We start from the raw sequence: 22,729 nt of genomic DNA on the forward strand, positions 1-22,729 counted from the left end.
GATCCCCTCAACAACCGGCTGTCTAGGTCTGATCCCCTCAACAACCAGCTGTCTAGGTCTGAAAGATCAACAACCAGCTGTCTAGGTCTGATCCCCTCAACAACCGGCTGTCTAGGTCTGATCCCCTCAACAACCGGCTGTCTAGGTCTGATCCCCTCAACAACCGGCTGTCTAGGTCTGATCCCCTCAACAACCGGCTGTCTAGGTCCGATCCCCTCAACAACCGGCTGTCTAGGTCCGATCCCCTCAACAACCGGCTGTCTAGGTCCGATCCCCTCAACAACCGGCTGTCTAGGTCCGATCCCCTCAACAACCGGCTGTCTAGGTCCGATCCCCTCAACAACCGGCTGTCTAGGTCCGATCCCCTCAACAACCGGCTGTCTAGGTCCGATCCCCTCAACAACCGGCTGTCTAGGTCCGATCCCCTCAACAACCGGCTGTCTAGGTCCGATCCCCTCAACAACCAGCTGTCTAGGTCCGACCCCCTCAACAACCAGCTGTCTAGGTCCGACCCCTCAACAACCAGCTGTCTAGGTCCGATCCCCTCAACAACCAGCTGTCTAGGTCTGATCCCCTCAACAACCAGCTGTCTAGGTCTGATCCCCTCAACAACCAGCTGTCTAGGTCTGATCCCCTCAACAACCAGCTGTCTAGGTCTGATCCCCTCAACAACCAGCTGTCTAGGTCTGATCCCCTCAACAACCAGCTGTCTAGGTCTGATCCCCTCAACAACCAGCTGTCTAGGTCTGATCCCCTCAACAACCAGCTGTCTAGGTCTGAACCCTCAACAACCAGCTGTCTAGGTCTGATCCCCTCAACAACCAGCTGTCTAGGTCTGATCCCCTCAACAACCAGCTGTCTAGGTCTGATCCCCTCAACAACCAGCTGTCTAGGTCTGATCCCCTCAACAACCAGCTGTCTAGGTCTGAAAGATCCCCTCAACAACCGGCTGTCTAGGTCTGATCCCTCAACAACCGGCTGTCTAGGTCTGATCCCTCAACAACCGGCTGTCTAGGTCTGATCCCCTCAACAACCGGCTGTCTAGGTCTGATCCCCTCAACAACCGGCTGTCTAGGTCTGATCCCCTCAACAACCGGCTGTCTAGGTCTGATCCCCTCAACAACCGGCTGTCTAGGTCTGATCCCTCAACAACCGGCTGTCTAGGTCTGATCCCTCAACAACCCTGTCTAGGTCTGATCCCCTCAACAACCGGCTGTCTAGGTCTGATCCCCTCAACAACCGGCTGTCTAGGTCTGATCCCCTCAACAACCGGCTGTCTAGGTCTGATCCCTCAACAACCGGCTGTCTAGGTCTGATCCCCTCAACAACCGGCTGTCTAGGTCTGATCCCCTCAACAACCGGCTGTCTAGGTCCGATCCCCTCAACAACCGGCTGTCTAGGTCTGATCCCTCAACAACCGGCTGTCTAGGTCCTGATCCCCTCAACAACCAGCTGTCTAGGTCTGAAAGATCAACAACCAGCTGTCTAGGTCCGATCCCCTCAACAACCGGCTGTCTAGGTCTGATCCCTCAACAACCGGCTGTCTAGGTCTGATCCCCTCAACAACCGGCTGTCTAGGTCCGATCCCCTCAACAACCGGCTGTCTAGGTCCGATCCCTCAACAACCGGCTGTCTAGGTCCGATCCCTCAACAACCGGCTGTCTAGGTCCGATCCCCTCAACAACCGGCTGTCTAGGTCCGATCCCCTCAACAACCGGCTGTCTAGGTCCGATCCCTCAACAACCGGCTGTCTAGGTCCGATCCCCTCAACAACCGGCTGTCTAGGTCCGATCCCTCAACAACCGGCTGTCTAGGTCCGATCCCCTCAACAACCGGCTGTCTAGGTCCGACCCCTCAACAACCGGCTGTCTAGGTCCGATCCCCTCAACAACCGGCTGTCTAGGTCCGATCCCTCAACAACCGGCTGTCTAGGTCCGATCCCTCAACAACCGGCTGTCTAGGTCCGATCCCCTCAACAACCGGCTGTCTAGGTCCGATCCCTCAACAACCGGCTGTCTAGGTCCGATCCCTCAACAACCGGCTGTCTAGGTCCGATCCCTCAACAACCGGCTGTCTAGGTCCGATCCCCTCAACAACCGGCTGTCTAGGTCCGATCCCCTCAACAACCGGCTGTCTAGGTCCGATCCCCTCAACAACCGGCTGTCTAGGTCCGATCCCCTCAACAACCGGCTGTCTAGGTCCGATCCCCTCAACAACCGGCTGTCTAGGTCCGATCCCCTCAACAACCGGCTGTCTAGGTCCGATCCCCTCAACAACCGGCTGTCTAGGTCCGATCCCTCAACAACCGGCTGTCTAGGTCCGATCCCTCAACAACCGGCTGTCTAGGTCCGATCCCTCAACAACCGGCTGTCTAGGTCCGATCCTCAACAACCGGCTGTCTAGGTCCGATCCCTCAACAACCGGCTGTCTAGGTCCGACCCCTCAACAACCGGCTGTCTAGGCTGTCTCAACAACCGGCTGTCTAGGTCCGATCCCTCAACAACCGGCTGTCTAGGTCCGATCCCCTCAACAACCAGCTGTCTAGGTCCGATCCCCTCAACAACCAGCTGTCTAGGTCCGATCCCCTCAACAACCAGCTGTCTAGGTCCGATCCCCTCAACAACCAGCTGTCTAGGTCCGATCCCCTCAACAACCAGCTGTCTAGGTCCGATCCCCTCAACAACCAGCTGTCTAGGTCCGATCCCTCAACAACCAGCTGTCTAGGTCCGATCCCCTCAACAACCAGCTGTCTAGGTCTGATCCCTCAACAACCAGCTGTCTAGGTCTGATCCCTCAACAACCGGCTGTCTAGGTCTGATCCCTCAACAACCGGCTGTCTAGGTCTGATCCCCTCAACAACCGGCTGTCTAGGTCTGATCCCTCAACAACCGGCTGTCTAGGTCTGATCCCCTCAACAACCGGCTGTCTAGGTCTGATCCCCTCAACAACCGGCTGTCTAGGTCTGATCCCTCAACAACCGGCTGTCTAGGTCTGATCCCCTCAACAACCGGCTGTCTAGGTCTGATCCCTCAACAACCGGCTGTCTAGGTCTGATCCCTCAACAACCGGCTGTCTAGGTCTGATCCCCTCAACAACCGGCTGTCTAGGTCTGATCCCTCAACAACCGGCTGTCTAGGTCTGATCCCCTCAACAACCGGCTGTCTAGGTCTGATCCCTCAACAACCGGCTGTCTAGGTCTGATCCCCTCAACAACCGGCTGTCTAGGTCTGATCCCTCAACAACCGGCTGTCTAGGTCTGATCCCTCAACAACCGGCTGTCTAGGTCTGATCCCTCAACAACCGGCTGTCTAGGTCCGATCCCCTCAACAACCGGCTGTCTAGGTCTGATCCCCTCAACAACCGGCTGTCTAGGTCTGATCCCCTCAACAACCAGCTGTCTAGGTCTGATCCCTCAACAACCAGCGGTCTAGGTCTGAAAGATCAACAACCAGCTGTCTAGGTCGATCCCCTCAACAACCGGCTGTCTAGGTCTGATCCCTCAACAACCGGCTGTCTAGGTCTGATCCCCTCAACAACCGGCTGTCTAGGTCTGATCCCCTCAACAACCGGCTGTCTAGGTCTGATCCCTCAACAACCGGCTGTCTAGGTCTGATCCCCTCAACAACCAGCTGTCTAGGTCTGATCCCCTCAACAACCAGCTGTCTAGGTCTGATCCCTCAACAACCAGCTGTCTAGGTCTGATCCCTCAACAACCAGCTGTCTAGGTCTGATCCCCTCAACAACCGGCTGTCTAGGTCTGATCCCCTCAACAACCGGCTGTCTAGGTCTGATCCCCTCAACAACCAGCTGTCTAGGTCTGATCCCTCAACAACCGGCTGTCTAGGTCTGATCCCCTCAACAACCGGCTGTCTAGGTCTGATCCCCTCAACAACCGGCTGTCTAGGTCTGATCCCCTCAACAACCGGCTGTCTAGGTCTGATCCCCTCAACAACCGGCTGTCTAGGTCTGATCCCTCAACAACCGGCTGTCTAGGTCTGATCCCCTCAACAACCGGCTGTCTAGGTCTGATCCCTCAACAACCGGCTGTCTAGGTCTGATCCCTCAACAACCGGCTGTCTAGGTCTGATCCCCTCAACAACCGGCTGTCTAGGTCTGATCCCTCAACAACCGGCTGTCTAGGTCTGATCCCCTCAACAACCGGCTGTCTAGGTCTGATCCCCTCAACAACCGGCTGTCTAGGTCTGATCCCCTCAACAACCGGCTGTCTAGGTCTGATCCCCTCAACAACCGGCTGTCTAGGTCTGATCCCCTCAACAACCGGCTGTCTAGGTCTGACTCCCTCAACAACCGGCTGTCTAGGTCTGATCCCCTCAACAACCGGCTGTCTAGGTCTGATCCCCTCAACAACCAGCTGTCTAGGTCTGATCCCCTCAACAACCAGCTGTCTAGGTCTGATCCCCTCAACAACCAGCGGTCTAGGTCTGAAAGATCAACAACCAGCTGTCTAGGTCTGATCCCTCAACAACCGGCTGTCTAGGTCTGATCCCTCAACAACCGGCTGTCTAGGTCTGATCCCTCAACAACCGGCTGTCTAGGTCTGATCCCTCAACAACCGGCTGTCTAGGTCTGATCCCCTCAACAACCGGCTGTCTAGGTCTGATCCCCTCAACAACCGGCTGTCTAGGTCTGATCCCCTCAACAACCGGCTGTCTAGGTCTGATCCCCTCAACAACCAGCTGTCTAGGTCTGATCCCCTCAACAACCAGCTGTCTAGGTCTGATCCCTCAACAACCAGCGGTCTAGGTCTGAAAGATCAACAACCAGCTGTCTAGGTCTGATCCCTCAACAACCGGCTGTCTAGGTCCGATCCCCTCAACAACCGGCTGTCTAGGTCCGATCCCCTCAACAACCGGCTGTCTAGGTCCGATCCCTCAACAACCGGCTGTCTAGGTCCGATCCCTCAACAACCGGCTGTCTAGGTCCGATCCCTCAACAACCGGCTGTCTAGGTCCGATCCCCTCAACAACCGGCTGTCTAGGTCCGATCCCTCAACAACCGGCTGTCTAGGTCCGATCCCCTCAACAACCGGCTGTCTAGGTCCGATCCCCTCAACAACCGGCTGTCAGTCCGATCCCCTCAACAACCGGCTGTCTAGGTCCGATCCCCTCAACAACCGGCTGTCTAGGTCCGACCCGCTCAACAACCGGCTGTCTAGGTCCGACCCGCTCAACAACCGGCTGTCTAGGTCCGACCCGCTCAACAACCGGCTGTCTAGGTCCGATCCCCTCAACAACCGGCTGTCTAGGTCCGATCCCCTCAACAACCGGCTGTCTAGGTCCGATCCCCTCAACAACCGGCTGTCTAGGTCCGATCCCCTCAACAACCGGCTGTCTAGGTCCGATCCCCTCAACAACCAGCTGTCTAGGTCCGATCCCTCAACAACCGGCTGTCTAGGTCCGATCCCCTCAACAACCAGCTGTCTAGGTCCGATCCCCTCAACAACCGGCTGTCTAGGTCCGATCCCCTCAACAACCGGCTGTCTAGGTCCGATCCGCTCAACAACCAGCTGTCTAGGTCCGATCCGCTCAACAACCGGCTGTCTAGGTCCGATCCCCTCAACAACCGGCTGTCTAGGTCCGATCCCCTCAACAACCAGCTGTCTAGGTCCGATCCCCTCAACAACCGGCTGTCTAGGTCCGATCCCCTCAACAACCAGCTGTCTAGGTCCGATCCCCTCAACAACCGGCTGTCTAGGTCCGATCCCCTCAACAACCGGCTGTCTAGGTCCGATCCCCTCAACAACCGGCTGTCTAGGTCCGATCCCCTCAACAACCAGCTGTCTAGGTCCGATCCCCTCAACAACCGGCTGTCTAGGTCCGATCCCCTCAACAACCGGCTGTCTAGGTCCGATCCCCTCAACAACCAGCTGTCTAGGTCCGATCCCTCAACAACCGGCTGTCTAGGTCCGATCCCTCAACAACCGGCTGTCTAGGTCCGATCCCCTCAACAACCGGCTGTCTAGGTCCGATCCCCTCAACAACCGGCTGTCTAGGTCCGATCCCTCAACAACCGGCTGTCTAGGTCCGATCCCTCAACAACCGGCTGTCTAGGTCCGATCCCTCAACAACCAGCTGTCTAGGTCCGATCCCTCAACAACCAGCTGTCTAGGTCTGATCCCCTCAACAACCAGCTGTCTAGGTCTGATCCCCTCAACAACCAGCTGTCTAGGTCTGATCCCCTCAACAACCAGCTGTCTAGGTCTGATCCCCTCAACAACCAGCTGTCTAGGTCTGATCCCCTCAACAACCGGCTGTCTAGGTCTGATCCCTCAACAACCGGCTGTCTAGGTCTGATCCCCTCAACAACCGGCTGTCTAGGTCTGATCCCCTCAACAACCGGCTGTCTAGGTCTGATCCCCTCAACAACCGGCTGTCTAGGTCTGATCCCCTCAACAACCGGCTGTCTAGGTCTGATCCCCTCAACAACCGGCTGTCTAGGTCTGATCCCCTCAACAACCGGCTGTCTAGGTCTGATCCCCTCAACAACCGGCTGTCTAGGTCTGATCCCTCAACAACCGGCTGTCTAGGTCTGATCCCCTCAACAACCGGCTGTCTAGGTCTGATCCCCTCAACAACCGGCTGTCTAGGTCTGATCCCCTCAACAACCGGCTGTCTAGGTCCGATCCCCTCAACAACCGGCTGTCTAGGTCTGATCCCCTCAACAACCGGCTGTCTAGGTCTGATCCCCTCAACAACCGGCTGTCTAGGTCTGATCCCCTCAACAACCGGCTGTCTAGGTCTGATCCCCTCAACAACCGGCTGTCTAGGTCTGATCCCCTCAACAACCGGCTGTCTAGGTCCGATCCCCTCAACAACCGGCTGTCTAGGTCCGATCCCTCAACAACCGGCTGTCTAGGTCCGATCCCCTCAACAACCGGCTGTCTAGGTCCGATCCCTCAACAACCGGCTGTCTAGGTCCGATCCCCTCAACAACCAGCTGTCTAGGTCCGATCCCCTCAACAACCAGCTGTCTAGGTCCGACCCCTCAACAACCAGCAGTCTAGGTCCGATCCCCTCAACAACCGGCTGTCTAGGTCCGATCCCTCAACAACCGGCTGTCTAGGTCTGATCCCCTCAACAACCGGCTGTCTAGGTCTGATCCCTCAACAACCGGCTGTCTAGGTCTGATCCCCTCAACAACCGGCTGTCTAGGTCTGATCCCCTCAACAACCAGCTGTCTAGGTCTGATCCCTCAACAACCAGCTGTCTAGGTCTGATCCCCTCAACAACCAGCTGTCTAGGTCTGACCCCTCAACAACCGGCTGTCTAGGTCCGATCCCTCAACAACCGGCTGTCTAGGTCCGATCCCTCAACAACCGGCTGTCTAGGTCCGATCCCTCAACAACCGGCTGTCTAGGTCCGATCCCCTCAACAACCGGCTGTCTAGGTCCGATCCCCTCAACAACCGGCTGTCTAGGTCCGATCCCCTCAACAACCGGCTGTCTAGGTCCGATCCCCTCAACAACCAGCTGTCTAGGTCCGATCCCCTCAACAACCAGCTGTCTAGGTCCGATCCCCTCAACAACCAGCTGTCTAGGTCCGATCCCCTCAACAACCAGCTGTCTAGGTCTGATCCCCTCAACAACCAGCTGTCTAGGTCTGATCCCCTCAACAACCGGCTGTCTAGGTCTGATCCCTCAACAACCGGCTGTCTAGGTCTGATCCCATCAACAACCAGCTGTCTAGGTCTGATCCCTCAACAACCAGCTGTCTAGGTCTGACCCCTCAACAACCAGCTGTCTAGGTCTGATCCCCTCAACAACCAGCTGTCTAGGTCTGATCCCCTCAACAACCAGCTGTCTAGGTCCGATCCCCTCAACAACCAGCTGTCTAGGTCCGATCCCCTCAACAACCAGCTGTCTAGGTCTGATCCCCTCAACAACCAGCGGTCTAGGTCTGATCCCCTCAACAACCAGCGGTCTAGGTCTGATCCCCTCAACAACCAGCTGTCTAGGTCTGATCCCCTCAACAACCAGCTGTCTGGGTCTAGCCCTTCGTACATCAGCTGATATCTCAAAGTGCTCTACAGAAACCCAGCCTGAAACTCCAAACAGCAAGCAATGCAGGTGTAGAAGCACGGTGGCTAGGAAAAACTCCCTAGAAAGGCCAAAACCTAGGAAGAAACCGAGAGAGGAACCAGGCTATGTGGGGTGGCCAGTCCTCTTCTGGCTGTGCCGGGTAGATGATGTTCAAATCTTAGAATTGTTAAATAATGAATAAAGATGAAAAGCTGAAATATCTAGTCAATAAGTAGTCAACCCTTTATGGCACATTGAAATACTGCATAATACGCTACATGGACTCACTGTGTGCCGTAATAGTGTTTAACATTATGTTTTAAAGACTACCCCACACATACAATTACCCATGGTTCCTCAGTCTAGCAGTGAAATTCAAACAGTTTCAACCACAAAGACCAGGGAGGCATCTATTGGTAGATGGGTAAAAATAAAAAAGCAAACATTGAATATCCCTTTGAGCATGAAGTTATTAATTACACTTTGGATGGTGTATCAATACACCCAGTCACTACAAAGATACAGGCGTCCTTCCTAACTCAGTGTATCAATACACCCAGTCACTACAAAGATACAGGAGTCCTTCCTAACTCAGTGTATCAATACACCCAGTCACTACAAAGATACAGGACTCCTTCCTGACTCAGTGTATCAATACATCCAGTCACTACTAAGATACAGGAGTCCTTCCTAACTCAGTGTATCAATACACCCAGTCACTACAAAGATACAGGACTCCTTCCTGACTCAGTGTATCAATACACCCAGTCACTACAAAGATACAGGACTCCTTCCTAACTCAGTGTATCAATACACCCAGTCACTACAGAGAGACAGGCGTCCTTCCTAACTCAGTGTATCAATACACCCAGTCACTACAAAGATACAGGCGTCCTTCCTAACTCAGTGTATCAATACACCCAGTCACTACAAAGATACAGGACTCCTTCCTAACTCAGTGTATCAATACACCCAGTCACTACAAAGATACAGGCATCCTTCCTAACTCAGTGTATCAATACACCCAGTCACTACAAAGATACAGGAGTCCTTCCTAACGCAATTGTCGGAGAGGAAGGAAGCCGCTCAGGGATTTCACCATGAGGCCACTGGTAACTTTAAAACAGTTACAGAGTTTAAATGGCTGTGACAGGAGAAAACTGAGGATGGAGCAACAGTGTATTTACTCCACAATAGGACCAGGCCTGCAGTGGAGTCCTCCAGGGTTTCTTTATATTTTTAACCTCTATTATACTTTAGCCAATCAAAGACCTCACCAAGTCTAGGCACTATGCAATTACAGGAGAACACACCCACCTGAAGTCAGCGATGACGATGAAGTGTTTGGCACAGCCGGCTACAATCTTCTCCTGAGTCAGACAGCCTCTAGGGGAGTGAGGGAGAAGGGAGACAAAGATAACTGGTGAGATGGTGATGTATGGAGCCTGGCGTGGAGAGCAAACGGGGACCGTTAGCCAGGGAGAGCAACGGGGACCGTTAGCCAGGGAGAGCAACGGGGACCGTTAGCCAGGGAGAGCAACGGGGACCGTTAGCCAGGGAGAGCAACGGGGACCGTTAGCCAGGGAGAGCAACGGGGACCGTTAGCCAGGGAGAGCAACGGGGACCGTTAGCCAGGGAGAGCAACGGGGACCGTTAGCCAGGGAGAGCAACGGGGACCGTTAGCCAGGGAGAGCAACGGGGACCGTTAGCCAGGGAGAGCAACGGGGACCGTTAGCCAGGGAGAGCAACGGGACAGCCTAGAACTGTGATCCGATGAATATACAGCGTCTTACCCTCCTCCTTTGATGAGTGTGAGAGCAGCATCCACCTCGTCTGCCCCATCGATGGCCACGTCCAGCTGGAATGGGGTTAGAGGTCAGAGAGGTAGAACACAATACTGCTGACAATAACAGTCTACAGGACAAACTTCTGATTTCACACACCAACTCCACACGTTTCCTAAAGAATGTGTCAAACTTGAGGACATGTAACACATCGTTAAAAAAAAGTTGCTAACCAACAGTACCTCTGGGTGTCTATCCAGATCAGACAGGGTTAGACCATGCTGCAGAATCAACTGACGAGCCTGGAGGACAAGATCAAATGTTGAGGGCCATCTGCCAGATTAGAGTCGGCTCTCTGAGATCCCCGTAGAATACATGATACACAGCCATCGTACCTCACACTCACCTGGAAGGAGGTGGGGACACACACTATGTTGAGTTTCTCCTGACGAACTCTCTCCGCTAGAACAGATCAGAGGTGATCACAATCAGCCCTTTGTGGATGAATAAAGTACTACATTCTCTTGTTCAACCGGTACGCTAGTATTATGGTCTCCTCACCTAGTCTGTCTACAGCATACACAATGGTGGATCCACTGCCCACTCCAACTACCTGGTTGTTCTGTGATGGAAGGAAAGACATGTAACAGCCAGTTCACATGATCATATAGCCAGAAGATACTGACCCCCTGTTACGCTTGTTTACACTGAGCTGCACTGGGGTCAGAACGCAATCATGGTTCCGTTAAGACACCGTGGAACCGGAGAGAGATATGGGTTGGTAAACGTACCTCGATGCAGGGATGGGATATGGAACTGTACTCCAAATGTTACCTTTATCCTTACCGATACAGCGAGAAGATTGTAAAACCCGCGGTGTCTCACAAAAAACTGCCCCGAAAGATGTTGCAGAGGGAGGAGAGGCTTAAATGGCCGTCGGGGGACAAGGAGAGTTTGGAAGCATTGAACGATTCTGTTGGCGGGAGTAAAGTTGGTGAAAATGAATGGATGACGGTGAAGAACAGTAGAATGAAAAGGGCTAAAGTTGGAAATGAACAGCAGTTTATGGTTGGAGTGGGAATCACCAGCTACGATGTTTATTGGGTGATCTGTTCGCAGTCTCGAAGATGGTGAAAGACAAAATGGTTCGAGTGACAAAGAGCCATATTCTGATTTAGTGACAGTTTATTAACAGTCCAAAAGGCTCTACAAGATATCAACGAAGGCTATGACTTTGAGTAGGGCACCGGTTAAAAAGGCGTCATCTCTGGCGTCTCGGACATAGAGGCTCTGTGGTTTTGGGATGGCAGGAGCAATGGACGCACATCGCTTGGCACAAATGATAGACAGGAAGTATGCCTATCGGTGTAGTGTGGATTGATGAAGTGGTTCTCCTGAATCATGGAAAACTTGGGTATGTGAGGTATGAGGTAATACCGTATGTACAGAAGCCGCTGCAGTGTTACATTGTAAAAGTTGACACGTTGACAAAGGAAGAAATATGTATTAGCTGACAAGTCAGATGAGGCATGTTGCTGTAATTGTGATGGGAATCACATTCCCGGAGTGTCCTGTATGGATGAAGAGGTCGCAGTAGCTAGGATCAGGGTCATCCAGCAGGTGGAGGCAGTGAAAATAGCTTGAGGAGAGATGGTAGTGGATGTCCCACAGTCTGCAGTCAATGCCATGCAGGAGAAGGATCCCAACACACGAGCAGTGAAGGTGGACTTTGTTGCGTTCATACAGCAAGTGATAAATTGCCACAAAAACTATCTAAAGAAGCGAGACAAAAATGTGATGGTAGCAAAAAGATTTCTGGAACGCCAGTACTTTACAGCCGAAATGTTAAAGAAAACTGAATGAAGAGGTTCCCCCCTCCCAGGTTCCTGCGCCTGTGTAAAGGTCTGAATAGACATTTTAATCTGGCTGAAAGAATATTTTTTTAAATGTAACTTTTGAATACTAATAGTACATTTGTTCACATTTCCCTAGTATTGTTTAGCGTTAAAGCTGATCAGTTTTCCCCTCAGCCAGTAGGTGGCGGCATGCACCTCTAACGCTGTTTGCGGACTGCGATAATACCATAGAAAACTGCCCTTTTTGTCCTCATGCTAGCTAGCAGTAGTAACCTCAGCCATTTTGGAATGGCAGGGTCAGCCAATCGGCTCCTTTGTTGTTCAAGGCAACATGCCATTCCAAAATTGCTGCTGTGGCTACTGTTAGCTAGCATGAGGATGAAAAGGGCAGTTTCACAGGACAACTACCATTATTTCCATCTTTGATGGAGCAGTGTGGATAGGAGGTCAAACTCAGTGTACAGTGGCACATCCCATCCCTGCATTGAGGTACGTTTTCAACCCGTATCTTTCGTCAAACTCAGTGTACAGTGGCACATCCCATCCCTGCATTGAGGTACGTTTTCAACCCGTATCTTTCATCAAACTCGGTGTACAGTGGCACATCCCATCCCTGCATTGAGGTACGTTTTCAACCCATATCTTTCTCAAACTCGGTGTACAGTGGCACATCCCATCCCTGCATTGAGGTACGTTTTCAACCCGTATCTTTCATCAAACTCGGTGCAGCTCAGTGTAAACGAGCATAACGGTACGGTCAGTATCTTCTGGCAATATGATAATACCACCATTTCCCATGACCATGGCACTATGAAATAACTATTCCTAGAATCCCAGTAGTACATCTCTCCATAATAGTGTAAGATCTTCATAAATCTGTTCCATTATAAATCTACTGATGTCTTTCCACAGATTCCTTACATTAATACAATGCAGAAAAATATGCAACACATTACAAAATATTTTATTTAAACTTCTTCATATTAGGTGGCAGGATAATATTTCTGAATAATATAAAAATAAACTTAATTTTGTTTATAAATAGGTATGTGGGGAGCAACAACCAAACTTTTCCCCAACAGATATTATCAATAAAAACATTCCAATAGGGAATGACATGAGGTATAGAATCAACATCCTGTTGAAACAAGGTTCCTATAGTTCTATTGTTGTTGAATGGACCAACATGAGGTATAGAATCAACATCCTGTTGAAACAGGGTTCCTATAGTTCTATTGTTGTTGAATGGACCAACATGACATGAGGTATAGAATCAACATCCTGTTGAAACAAGGTTCCTATAGTTCTATTGTTGTTGAATGGACCAACATGAGGTATAGAATCAACATCCTGTTGAAACAAGGTTCCTATAGTTCTATTGTTGTTGAATGGACCGACATGAGGTATAGAATCAACATCCTGTTGAAACAAGGTTCCTATAGTTCTATTGTTGTTGAATGGACCAACATGAGGTATAGAATCAACATCCTGTTGAAACAAGGTTCCTATAGATCTATTGTTGTTGAATGGACCAACATGAGTTATAGAATCAACATCCTGTTGAAACAAGGCTCCTATAGTTCTATTGTTGTTGAATGGACCAACATGACATGAGGTATAGAATCAACATCCTGTTGAAACAAGGTTCCAATAGTTCTATTGTTGTTGAATGGACCAACATGAGGTATAGAATCAACATCCTGTTGAAACAAGGTTCCAATAGTTCTATTGTTGTTGAATGGACCAACATGAGGTATAGAATCAACATCCTGTTGAAACAAGGTTCCTATAGTTCTATTGTTGTTGAATGGACCAACATGAGGTATAGAATCAACATCCTGTTGAAACAAGCTTCCTATAGTTCTATTGTTGTTGAATGGACCAACATGAGGTATAGAATCAACATCCTGTTGAAACAAGGTTCCTATAGTTCTATTGTTGTTGAATGGACCAACATGAGTTATAGAATCAACATCCTGTTGAAACAAGGTTCCTATAGTTCTATTGTTGTTGAATGGACCAACATGAGGTATAGAATCAACATCCTGTTGAAACAAGGCTCCTATAGTTCTATTGTTGTTGAATGGACCAACATGAGGTATAGAATCAACATCCTGTTGAAACAAGGTTCCTATAGTTCTATTGTTGTTGAATGGACCAACATGAGGTATAGAATCAACATCCTGTTGAAACAAGCTTCCTATAGTTCTGTTGTTGTTGAATGGACCAACATGAGGTATAGAATCAACATCCTGTTGAAACAAGGTTCCTATAGTTCTATTGTTGTTGAATGGACCAACATGAGGTATAGAATCAACATCCTGTTGAAACAAGGTTCCTATAGTTCTATTGTTGTTGAATGGACCAACATGAGGTATAGAATCAACATCCTGTTGAAACAGGGTTCCTATAGTTCTATTGTTGTTGAATGGACCAACATGAGGTATAGAATCAACATCCTGTTGAAACAAGGTTCCTATAGTTCTATTGTTGTTGAATGGACCAACATGAGGTATAGAATCAACATCCTGTTGAAACAGGGTTCCTATAGATCTATTGTTGTTGAATGGACCAACATGAGGTATAGAATCAACATCCTGTTGAAACAAGGCTCCTATAGTTCTATTGTTGTTGAATGGACCAACATGACATGAGGTATAGAATCAACATCCTGTTGAAACGAGGTTCCTATAGATCTATTGTTGTTGAATGGACCAACATGAGGTATAGAATCAACATCCTGTTGAAACAAGGCTCCTATAGTTCTATTGTTGTTGAATGGACCAACATGACATGAGGTATAGAATCAACATCCTGTTGAAACGAGGTTCCTATAGATCTATTGTTGTTGAATGGACCAACATGAGGTATAGAATCAACATCCTGTTGAAACAAGGTTCCTATAGTTCTATTGTTGTTGAATGGACCAACATGAGGTATAGAATCAACATCCTGTTGAAACAAGGTTCCTATAGTTCTATTGTTGTTGAATGGACCAACATGAGGTATAGAATCAACATCCTGTTGAAACAAGGTTCCTATAGATCTATTGTTGTTGAATGGACCAACATGAGGTATAGAATCAACATCCTGTTGAAACAAGGTTCCTATAGTTCTATTGTTGTTGAATGGACCAACATGACATGAGGTATAGAATCAACATCCTGTTGAAACAAGGTTCCTATAGTTCTATTGTTGTTAAATGGACCAACATGAGGTATAGAATCAACATCCTGTTGAAACAAGGTTCCTATAGTTCTATTGTTGTTGAATGGACCAACATAAGGTATAGAATCAACATCCTGTTGAAACAGGGTTCCTATAGTTCTATTGTTGTTGAATGGACCAACATGACATGAGGTATAGAATCAACATCCTGTTGAAACAAGGTTCCTATAGATCTATTGTTGTTGAATGGACCAACATGAGGTATAGAATCAACATCCTGTTGAAACAAGGCTCCTATAGTTCTATTGTTGTTGAATGGACCAACATGAGGTATAGAATCAACATCCTGTTGAAACAAGGCTCCTATAGTTCTATTGTTGTTGAATGGACCAACATGAGGTATAGAATCAACATCCTGTTGAAACAAGGTTCCTATAGATCTATTGTTGTTGAATGGACCAACATGAGGTATAGAATCAACATCCTGTTGAAACAAGGTTCCAATAGTTCTGTTGTTGAATGGACCAACATGAGGTATAGAATCAACATCCTGTTGAAACAGGGTTCCTATAGTTCTATTGTTGTTGAATGGACCAACATGAGGTATAGAATCAACATCCTGTTGAAACAAGGTTCCTATAGTTCTATTGTTGTTGAATGGACCAACATGAGGTATAGAATCAACATCCTGTTGAAACAAGGTTCCTATAGATCTATTGTTGTTGAATGGACCAAAATGACATAGTTCTAAGGAATTCTGATCACTAAGTAAAAAGAAAAATTGACTAAGACTAAGTATTTACAAATTGGCTCACCAATAGGATATGATTTCAGAACCAATATTCTAAAAACCAATATTTTTATACAATATGTCCCAATTATTCCATATACAATATCTGTGTGGAGAAAAATTGTGTTTATAAATTAAGGACCATGACAAGAAAACGTTCTGCTTTTCATCGACCGGTTTCACTGGAACTTTGCCAATATATACCAACATGAAGTTAAGGCCACCAAAAGTAGAAGACCATGAGGAATAAAGTTCCCCATAGAAGTGAGTCTTCATAGGAATTGTTTTATCCAATTGATGTTAAACTTATTATTTAGAAGGCCAGAAAATTCAGCCCGCCATACTCATAAGTGTTCACAGTTTCCTCATGTTATTGGTACGGTTTCTCCACAGAAAGTTGAAAATCATCTGATTGATCTTCGCTTATTGTACAGGCAAGATATAAAGATATGCTGCCCTATGTTAGTCCAGACAAGAGATGCCCTCAGCCTTGGTTATTAGGACTCTTCCTTTTAAAGATAAGCCCCTTTGTGGCCATCGATTTAGCTTCTGTTTAAAATGTAAACAGCATCTAGACTTCTGATCCTTAGTGATGGTTATGCCTAAATATATCAGTTCTTTCACCGGAATACCATGTGAAGGCGTCACACAACCTTAGAATCCTTTTCCAAAGCATCTAGTCTATCACACTGATCGATATGAGATGCTTGGGAATGCAGCCCACAGTGGGTGGTAAACTCCATCTAAGGCTAAATACCAGCACAAGACCGATAGACGACAAGTACCGTAAGGGAAAGTTGAAAAGAACTTTGAAGAGAGAGTTCAAGAGGGCGTGAAACCGTTGAGGTAAAAATCTGACTCGTGTCTTTCAGGAAGTGTCGAAATCAGCCAGCTGGCTTATTATTATTATTATTATTATTATACCAGGAAATACCTTGTACAGGACTATTCTTTAAAGAACTTGTAAGAAGTTGGGTGATTAATAAAAATAGATAGTGAGATAGAGAGTGGAATTAGGCAAGGTTCTCCTATCACAAATCTAGGTGAGGTGCCATGTTTAAGTTTGATAGTGCTGTTACCTTTCGTAGCGTCTGAATAGCCTCACAGAAAACAAATCCCAAATTTCTCAAGGGAGTGTCAGAGGAACCGACAGGTCTGTGTCAAATGCTTTACAAAAATCGCCCCATAATCATATGAAGCTATCCTGTTGTCAGGTCTGACTAGTTAAGTATGTCTAATACTAGTCTGATATTGTTAGAAATATGTCTGTTCCTCATGAAGCCAGACTGTGTTACATCAATGATTGCATCCAGGACTTCTTTAAATATTTTTGAAAGTAGTAAGACTAACATCTTAGTCATTAATTATTTAAAAAATGTAAAAGCAGTTTCCAGCAACAATAGTCATTTACAACATTAACAATGTCTGCTCTGTATTTCTGATCACTTTGATGTTATTTTAATGGACAAAAGTGCTTTTCTTTCAAAAACAGAAATATACTTAAGTGACCGCAAACTTTTGAACGGTAGTGTATAGTTGAAGTCGGAAGTTGAAATGTATTTGGCTAATAAACTCAGTTTCACAATTCCTGACAGTTAATCCTAGTAAAAAGTCCCTGTTTTAGGTCAGCTAGGATCACCACTATTTTAAGAATGTGAAATGTCAGAATAATAGTAGAGAGAATTATTTATTTCATTCATCACATTCCCAGTGGGCCAGAAGTTTACATACACTCAATTAGTATTTTGTATCATTGCCTTTAAATTGTTTAACTTGGGTCAAACGTTTTGGGTAGCCTTCCACAATAAGTTGGGTGAATTCTGACCCATTTCACCTGACAGAGCTGGTGTGACTGAGTCAGGTTTGTAGGCCTCCTTGCTCACACACGCTTTTTCAGTTCTGCCCACAAATTCTCTTTAAGATTGAGGTCAGGGCTTTGTCAAATCAAATGTATTTATATAGCCCTTCATACATCAGCTGATATCTCAAAGTGCTGTACAGAAACCCAGCCTAAAACCCCAAACAGCAAACAATGCAGGTGTAGGAAGTAGTTTGTGATGGCCACTCCAATACCTTGACTTTGATGTCCTTAAGCCATTTTGCCACAACTTTGGAAGTATGCTTGGGGTCATTGTCCATTTGGAAGACCCATTTGCCACCAAGCTTTAACTTCCTGACTGATGTCTAGAGATGTTGCCTCAATATATCCACAATTTTCCTCCCGCATGATGCCATCTGTTTTGTGAAGTGCACCAGTCCCTCCTGCAGCAAAGCACCCCCACAACATGATGCTGCCACCCCCATGCTTCACGGTTGGAATGGTGTTCTTCGGCTTGCAAGCCGCCCCCTTTCTTCTCCAAACATAACGATGGTCATTATGGCCAAACAGTTCTATTTTTGTTTCATCAGACCAGAGGACATTTCTCTAAAAAGTACAATCTTTGTCCCCATGTGAAAATCGTAGTCTGGCTTTTTTTATGGCGGTTTTGGAGTAGTGGCTTCTTCCTTGCTGAATGGCCTTTCAGGTTATGTCGATATAGGACTTGTTTTACTGTGGATATAGATACTTTTGTACCTGCTTCCTCCAGCTTCTTCACAAGGTCCTTTGCTGTTGTTCTGGGATTGATTTGCACTTTTCGCACCAAAGTACGTTCATCTCTAGGAGACAGAACGCGTCTCCTTTCTAAGCGGTATGACGGCTGCGTGGTCCCATGGTGTTTATACTCGCGTACTATTGTTTGTACAGATGAACATGGTACCTTCAGGCGTTTGGAAATTGCTCCCAAGGATGAACCAGACTTGGAGGTCTTTTTTTCCTGAGGTCTTGTCTGATTTCTTTGGATTTTCCCACGATGTCAAGAAAAGAGGCACTGAGTTTGAAGGTAGGCCTTGAAATACATCTACAGGTGCACCTCCAATTGACATCAATTAGCCTATCTGAAGCCATGACATTTTCTGGAATTTTCCAAGCTGTTTAAAGGCACAGTCAACTTAGTGTATGTAAACTTCCTACTTCAACTGTATGTGTATTTATGTATATCCAGTTGATTTCATCTTATATATAAAATCCATTTTATTTATTAACTCAATCAGTTCCATCTTCTTCTCCCCGAGAGGCCAGCTGGTGACCTCTGAGAAAGGGAAGATTCCTCTGCTCTTAGCCAGATTAAGACCACATAAGATATTTGACCACCTCAACTTTAAAAAGAGCTCACACTTCTTGCAATATGATTTTTCTTCACAAGCCATTTCCAAAAGTGTGAGAGCAGATCTTTAAGATGTCATTATTTAACAAGGAGCCATTTAGTTTCCAGTAGGATGCCCTACCAAGGTTAGTATCAGGGGTAAATATTTTGACATTAATCTAAAATGGCCCTATGGTCTGAGGGGAGTACAACACACCCTCAATACATTTGGATATAAGCCAAGCATCTATTCTGGAATGTCTGGAGCCTGTTTTGTTGGAAACCTCTCTCTCCATATATCAGTAAGATCAAACTTTTCCAAAAAAGTATTAAACCCAAATTCTGATTGGTTGGTCTACCTGGGGGCCATCTATCAGTTGAATTGTCTATAGTGATGTTAAAGTCGCCTCCTATTAATAATAACGAATTGGTACATTTAGATAATGAAGTATACGTTTCTCTACTGACTCAAGCAACTCATTCTCATGTTTGGTGTTTACAGTAATGAGCGTAATGTCATTGTAACTAATCACAAGACAAAGAAAGTGACCAAAGGGGTCACAGTCCACCTGGACTGGAATGTGGACCTCAGTTCATGTTGCAATGGCCCACGTGGGTATATGTTCCTAAAAACCAACGAGGAGATGGGAGACATGCAGCACGTCCAGTGTCAGAAAAATCAACATGCGGACACACGGGCACCAGAGGTCTGGTCAGCATGGTGCAGATGCTCCTGAGCAGTGTGGGTGCAATGATTGAATAACATGTACACGAGCCAAATTATTTAAACCTACGCGTTATTCCCTCATTGCGTCAACGAGCATCTGTGTAGCCAGGTGCTAAAATGGAACTTGGTTCTATTTGTAACACTTGACGCGCTGCAAGTCTCGCCTCTCCACATTGGTTTTTAGGAACAAAAACAGACGTGGGTGATTGCAACATGAACTGAGGTCCACACTCCAGTTGGTGGTGGTAATGCACCTTAAAGTTGGTTGCCAAATGCCATATAAAGTCCAAAGAAGAAGAAGCCTGAAGGAGGAGAGATTACTAGACACTAACTAGGTTTACCCTTTTATCTGTTGATTAACTGTCTGAGTAGAGGACCTTGTGCATTTCAGGTAATAATAATATAATAATATAATAATAATATATGCCATTTAGCAGACGCTTTTATCCAAAGCGACTTACAGTCATGTGTGCATACATTCTACGTATGGGTGGTCCCGGGGATCGAACCCACTACCCTGGCGTTACAAGCGCCAGGTAAAATAACAACCCAATGTTAATATCCCAGGACAAATGAGCTAGCAACGGCAAGGTAGCGAATATAAATGTTTAATGCTTTTAGACCAGTCCCAAAATTAATATAGTTGGTTCAGAGTTCATTTGATATTGATTTCAATTGTGCCCTGCCCTATGGGGCTCCCGATCACGGCCTGTTGTGATACAGCCCGGGATCAAACCAGGGTCTGTTGTGACGCCTCTATCACCGAGATGCGGTACATTAGACCACTGCGCCACTCAGTAGCGCATTCACTAGATGGTTGTGCAGCTTTGTTGTGGTCGTGTCAACTAGGTACCTGGACACGGTATGTTTACTGTCTAACTACTTCCTAATGTTTCACTAGTACATTACATGATGTACTAGTCAGTCAACTAGGTACCTGGACACGGTATGTTTACTTCCTAATGTTTCACTAGTACATTACATGATGTACTAGTCAGTCAACTAGGTACCTGGACACGGTATGTTTACTGTCTAACTACTTCCTAATGTTTCACTAGTACATTACATGATGTACTAGTCAGTCAACTAGGTACCTGGACACGGTATGTTTACTTCCTAATGTTTCACTAGTACATTACATGATGTACTAGTCAGTCAACTAGGTGTTTAGCATCAGCATGGCCCCCACATTAACACACCAAACTGAGCACGGTAGCTGACCTAGCTATCTGCTAAACAAAATACATGAACTGTCCCCATTGTTAGCTATATTAGTCAACACAAGATCAGTTGTGTTACCTGAACATGATTATCCACCGCAGCATAGCCTGCTCGTTTCTTCGCTTCTTCCGCCATGCCGCGTCTGCTGCTGGGACTCCTAAAGAGAGACACGTGTTTCAGCTTGGAGGTGAACGGCGTCTGTTTCCTCCCTCCTGCAGAGCGGTGACCAGCTGACAGCAGGGTGGGACCGAGCCACCTCTGGAGGAGCATAGCCCTGCCCATCGACGACACACAACCTCCTCCAAGGACTGACAAATGCACGATGTGCTGCAAAATAAATTGTTGTTGCTGAGTCCTTATGCCGCTCGACCAAACGCGTTAAACCCACTGAACTGTTGACGTGTATATCTGTGTACATGTACCTTCCTCGATTAGTGCTGCGTTCAACACCCCAACATCCCTGAACGGTTTAAAACTACTGTTCATCAATTAAAGGGACAGTCTGTACGTTTTCCAGTCATTTGATAAATAATAAATGCCCCTTGATCTTGGCGTTTTGTTGTTATAGGTTAAAGTTGCACTGTGCAGAAATCACTCCACCATTTCCCGGGTGCTAAAACTCTAATAGTTTGTCTAATTTCAGTTTATGGGTCAAAATAAGCAAATATAGCGTAGATAATCATTATACCATCTAAACCGCTGTGAAATATATTTTCCATAACTCAAAATATTGCTGTTTCAGCTGTTTAAAGTTGGTGTACAAAACAGAAAGTACAAGTTGCTCAAACAAAAAAGTAAGAAGCATAGATATAGCACACATATATCAGATCCACCGCTTCTTAGACTTGCTTTCGAGTAGAATGATAGATCTATAGCTTATTTTTCTATGTGAAATAAGGACGATGTTTTGTGTGGGCTTATGCTGGCGTGACGTTTTGATAACGGTGTAAATCTCTCTCCGACAAAAGTGGCCGTTGAAAAAACAGTAATGTTCTCATCGAAAGTAGGCTAATTCTTAGAGCACTTCAAACATACATTTAATTAAAATCTAGTGATATTTGTGAAAATGTCACAGGACGCATTAGCTCCATTCTTTACATTATTGTAGTTTTAATTCATCTTCTGTTACCCCTTTTCGACATCTATCCACAGGGGTGCAACTTTGGTTTTAGAAGTGGGGGGGACATAACCTGGCAGTGGATCTGGGGGTCCTCCCTCAGAATTGGTTGGGGCATCTAAAGCTCATTTCTACTAGGGCTGTCCCCGACTAAAAAAAAACTTGTTCGTCCAAGAGTAGTCTTTTCTACATTGATTGACATTTTTAATTGTGATTTTTTTCCATACATAAACACACCTTATGTGTTTGAATAAAATCAACTAGGCTATATGTAATGAACTTGTCTGATGCTTTAAGCGTGGTGTTTGATTGAATAATCAAGACACACAAATGACTCAAGGGAGCCAGAGATCACGATAGCCTAACCAGAAGAAAGAAAACCCTGCTCCTGACCTTCCTCTCTTGCGGCTGCTGGACTTTGCGTATTCTGCCCTTAGGCTCCTGAAGTTGCCGGTATAGTGCTACACCAGTGGTCGGCAACCTTTTCCATTTGGAGTGCCAAGTTATCCTACCATTTCTACTGTTCCATTTGGAGTGCCAAGTTATCTTACCATTTCTACTGTTCCATTTGGGGTGCCAAGTTATCTTACCATTTCTACTGATCCATTTGGGGTGCCAAGTTATCTTACCATTTCTACTGTTCCATTTGGGGTGCCAAGTTATCTTACCATTTCTACTGTTCCGTTTGGGGTGCCAAGTTATCTTACCATTTCTACTGTTCCATTTGGGGTGCCAAGTTATCTTACCATTTCTACTGTTCCGTTTGGGGTGCCAAGTTATCTTACCATTTCTACTGTTCCATTTGGGGTGCCAAGTTATCTTACCATTTCTACTGTTCCATTT

At 46.8% G+C, this 22,729-nt stretch overlaps 1 protein-coding gene and 2 long non-coding RNA genes across 4 annotated transcripts in view; 2 read left to right on the plus strand and 1 right to left on the minus strand.

Annotated features, from left to right (window-relative positions):
* LOC118382513 (ribose-5-phosphate isomerase-like) overlaps positions 1–21,348 on the minus strand; it is a 36,474-nt gene extending 15,126 nt beyond the window's left edge. Inside the window, exons 1-6 of the mRNA XM_052501124.1 lie at positions 20,848–21,348; positions 10,384–10,444; positions 10,229–10,284; positions 10,065–10,124; positions 9,832–9,896; positions 9,356–9,424 (exon numbers count right to left, since the gene is read on the minus strand). Coding sequence (XP_052357084.1) covers positions 9,356–9,424; positions 9,832–9,896; positions 10,065–10,124; positions 10,229–10,284; positions 10,384–10,444; positions 20,848–21,051 — 515 coding nt within the window. The 5' untranslated portion in view covers positions 21,052–21,348. The remainder of the gene's footprint in view (positions 1–9,355; positions 9,425–9,831; positions 9,897–10,064; positions 10,125–10,228; positions 10,285–10,383; positions 10,445–20,847) is intronic.
* On the plus strand, positions 41–5,811 carry LOC127917971 (uncharacterized). 2 transcript variants are annotated; one of them, XR_008098146.1, is made up of 3 exons: positions 41–415; positions 2,079–2,228; positions 5,686–5,811. It is a non-coding gene; the product is annotated as an uncharacterized LOC127917971 (long non-coding RNA). The 2 variants fall into 2 exon arrangements; XR_008098145.1 differs by lacking the exon at positions 5,686–5,811 and adding an exon at positions 5,237–5,374 and having other exon boundaries at positions 2,079–2,198.
* Positions 13,654–16,107, plus strand: LOC127917972 (uncharacterized). The gene is made up of 3 exons (XR_008098148.1): positions 13,654–13,845; positions 15,177–15,245; positions 15,450–16,107. It is a non-coding gene; the product is annotated as an uncharacterized LOC127917972 (long non-coding RNA).
* Positions 21,349–22,729: the final 1,381 nt, after the last annotated feature.

This window comes from Oncorhynchus keta, unplaced genomic scaffold, assembly GCF_023373465.1.
Source record: "Oncorhynchus keta strain PuntledgeMale-10-30-2019 unplaced genomic scaffold, Oket_V2 Un_contig_1254_pilon_pilon, whole genome shotgun sequence".
NCBI classification, from domain to species: Eukaryota; Metazoa; Chordata; class Actinopteri; order Salmoniformes; family Salmonidae; genus Oncorhynchus; species Oncorhynchus keta.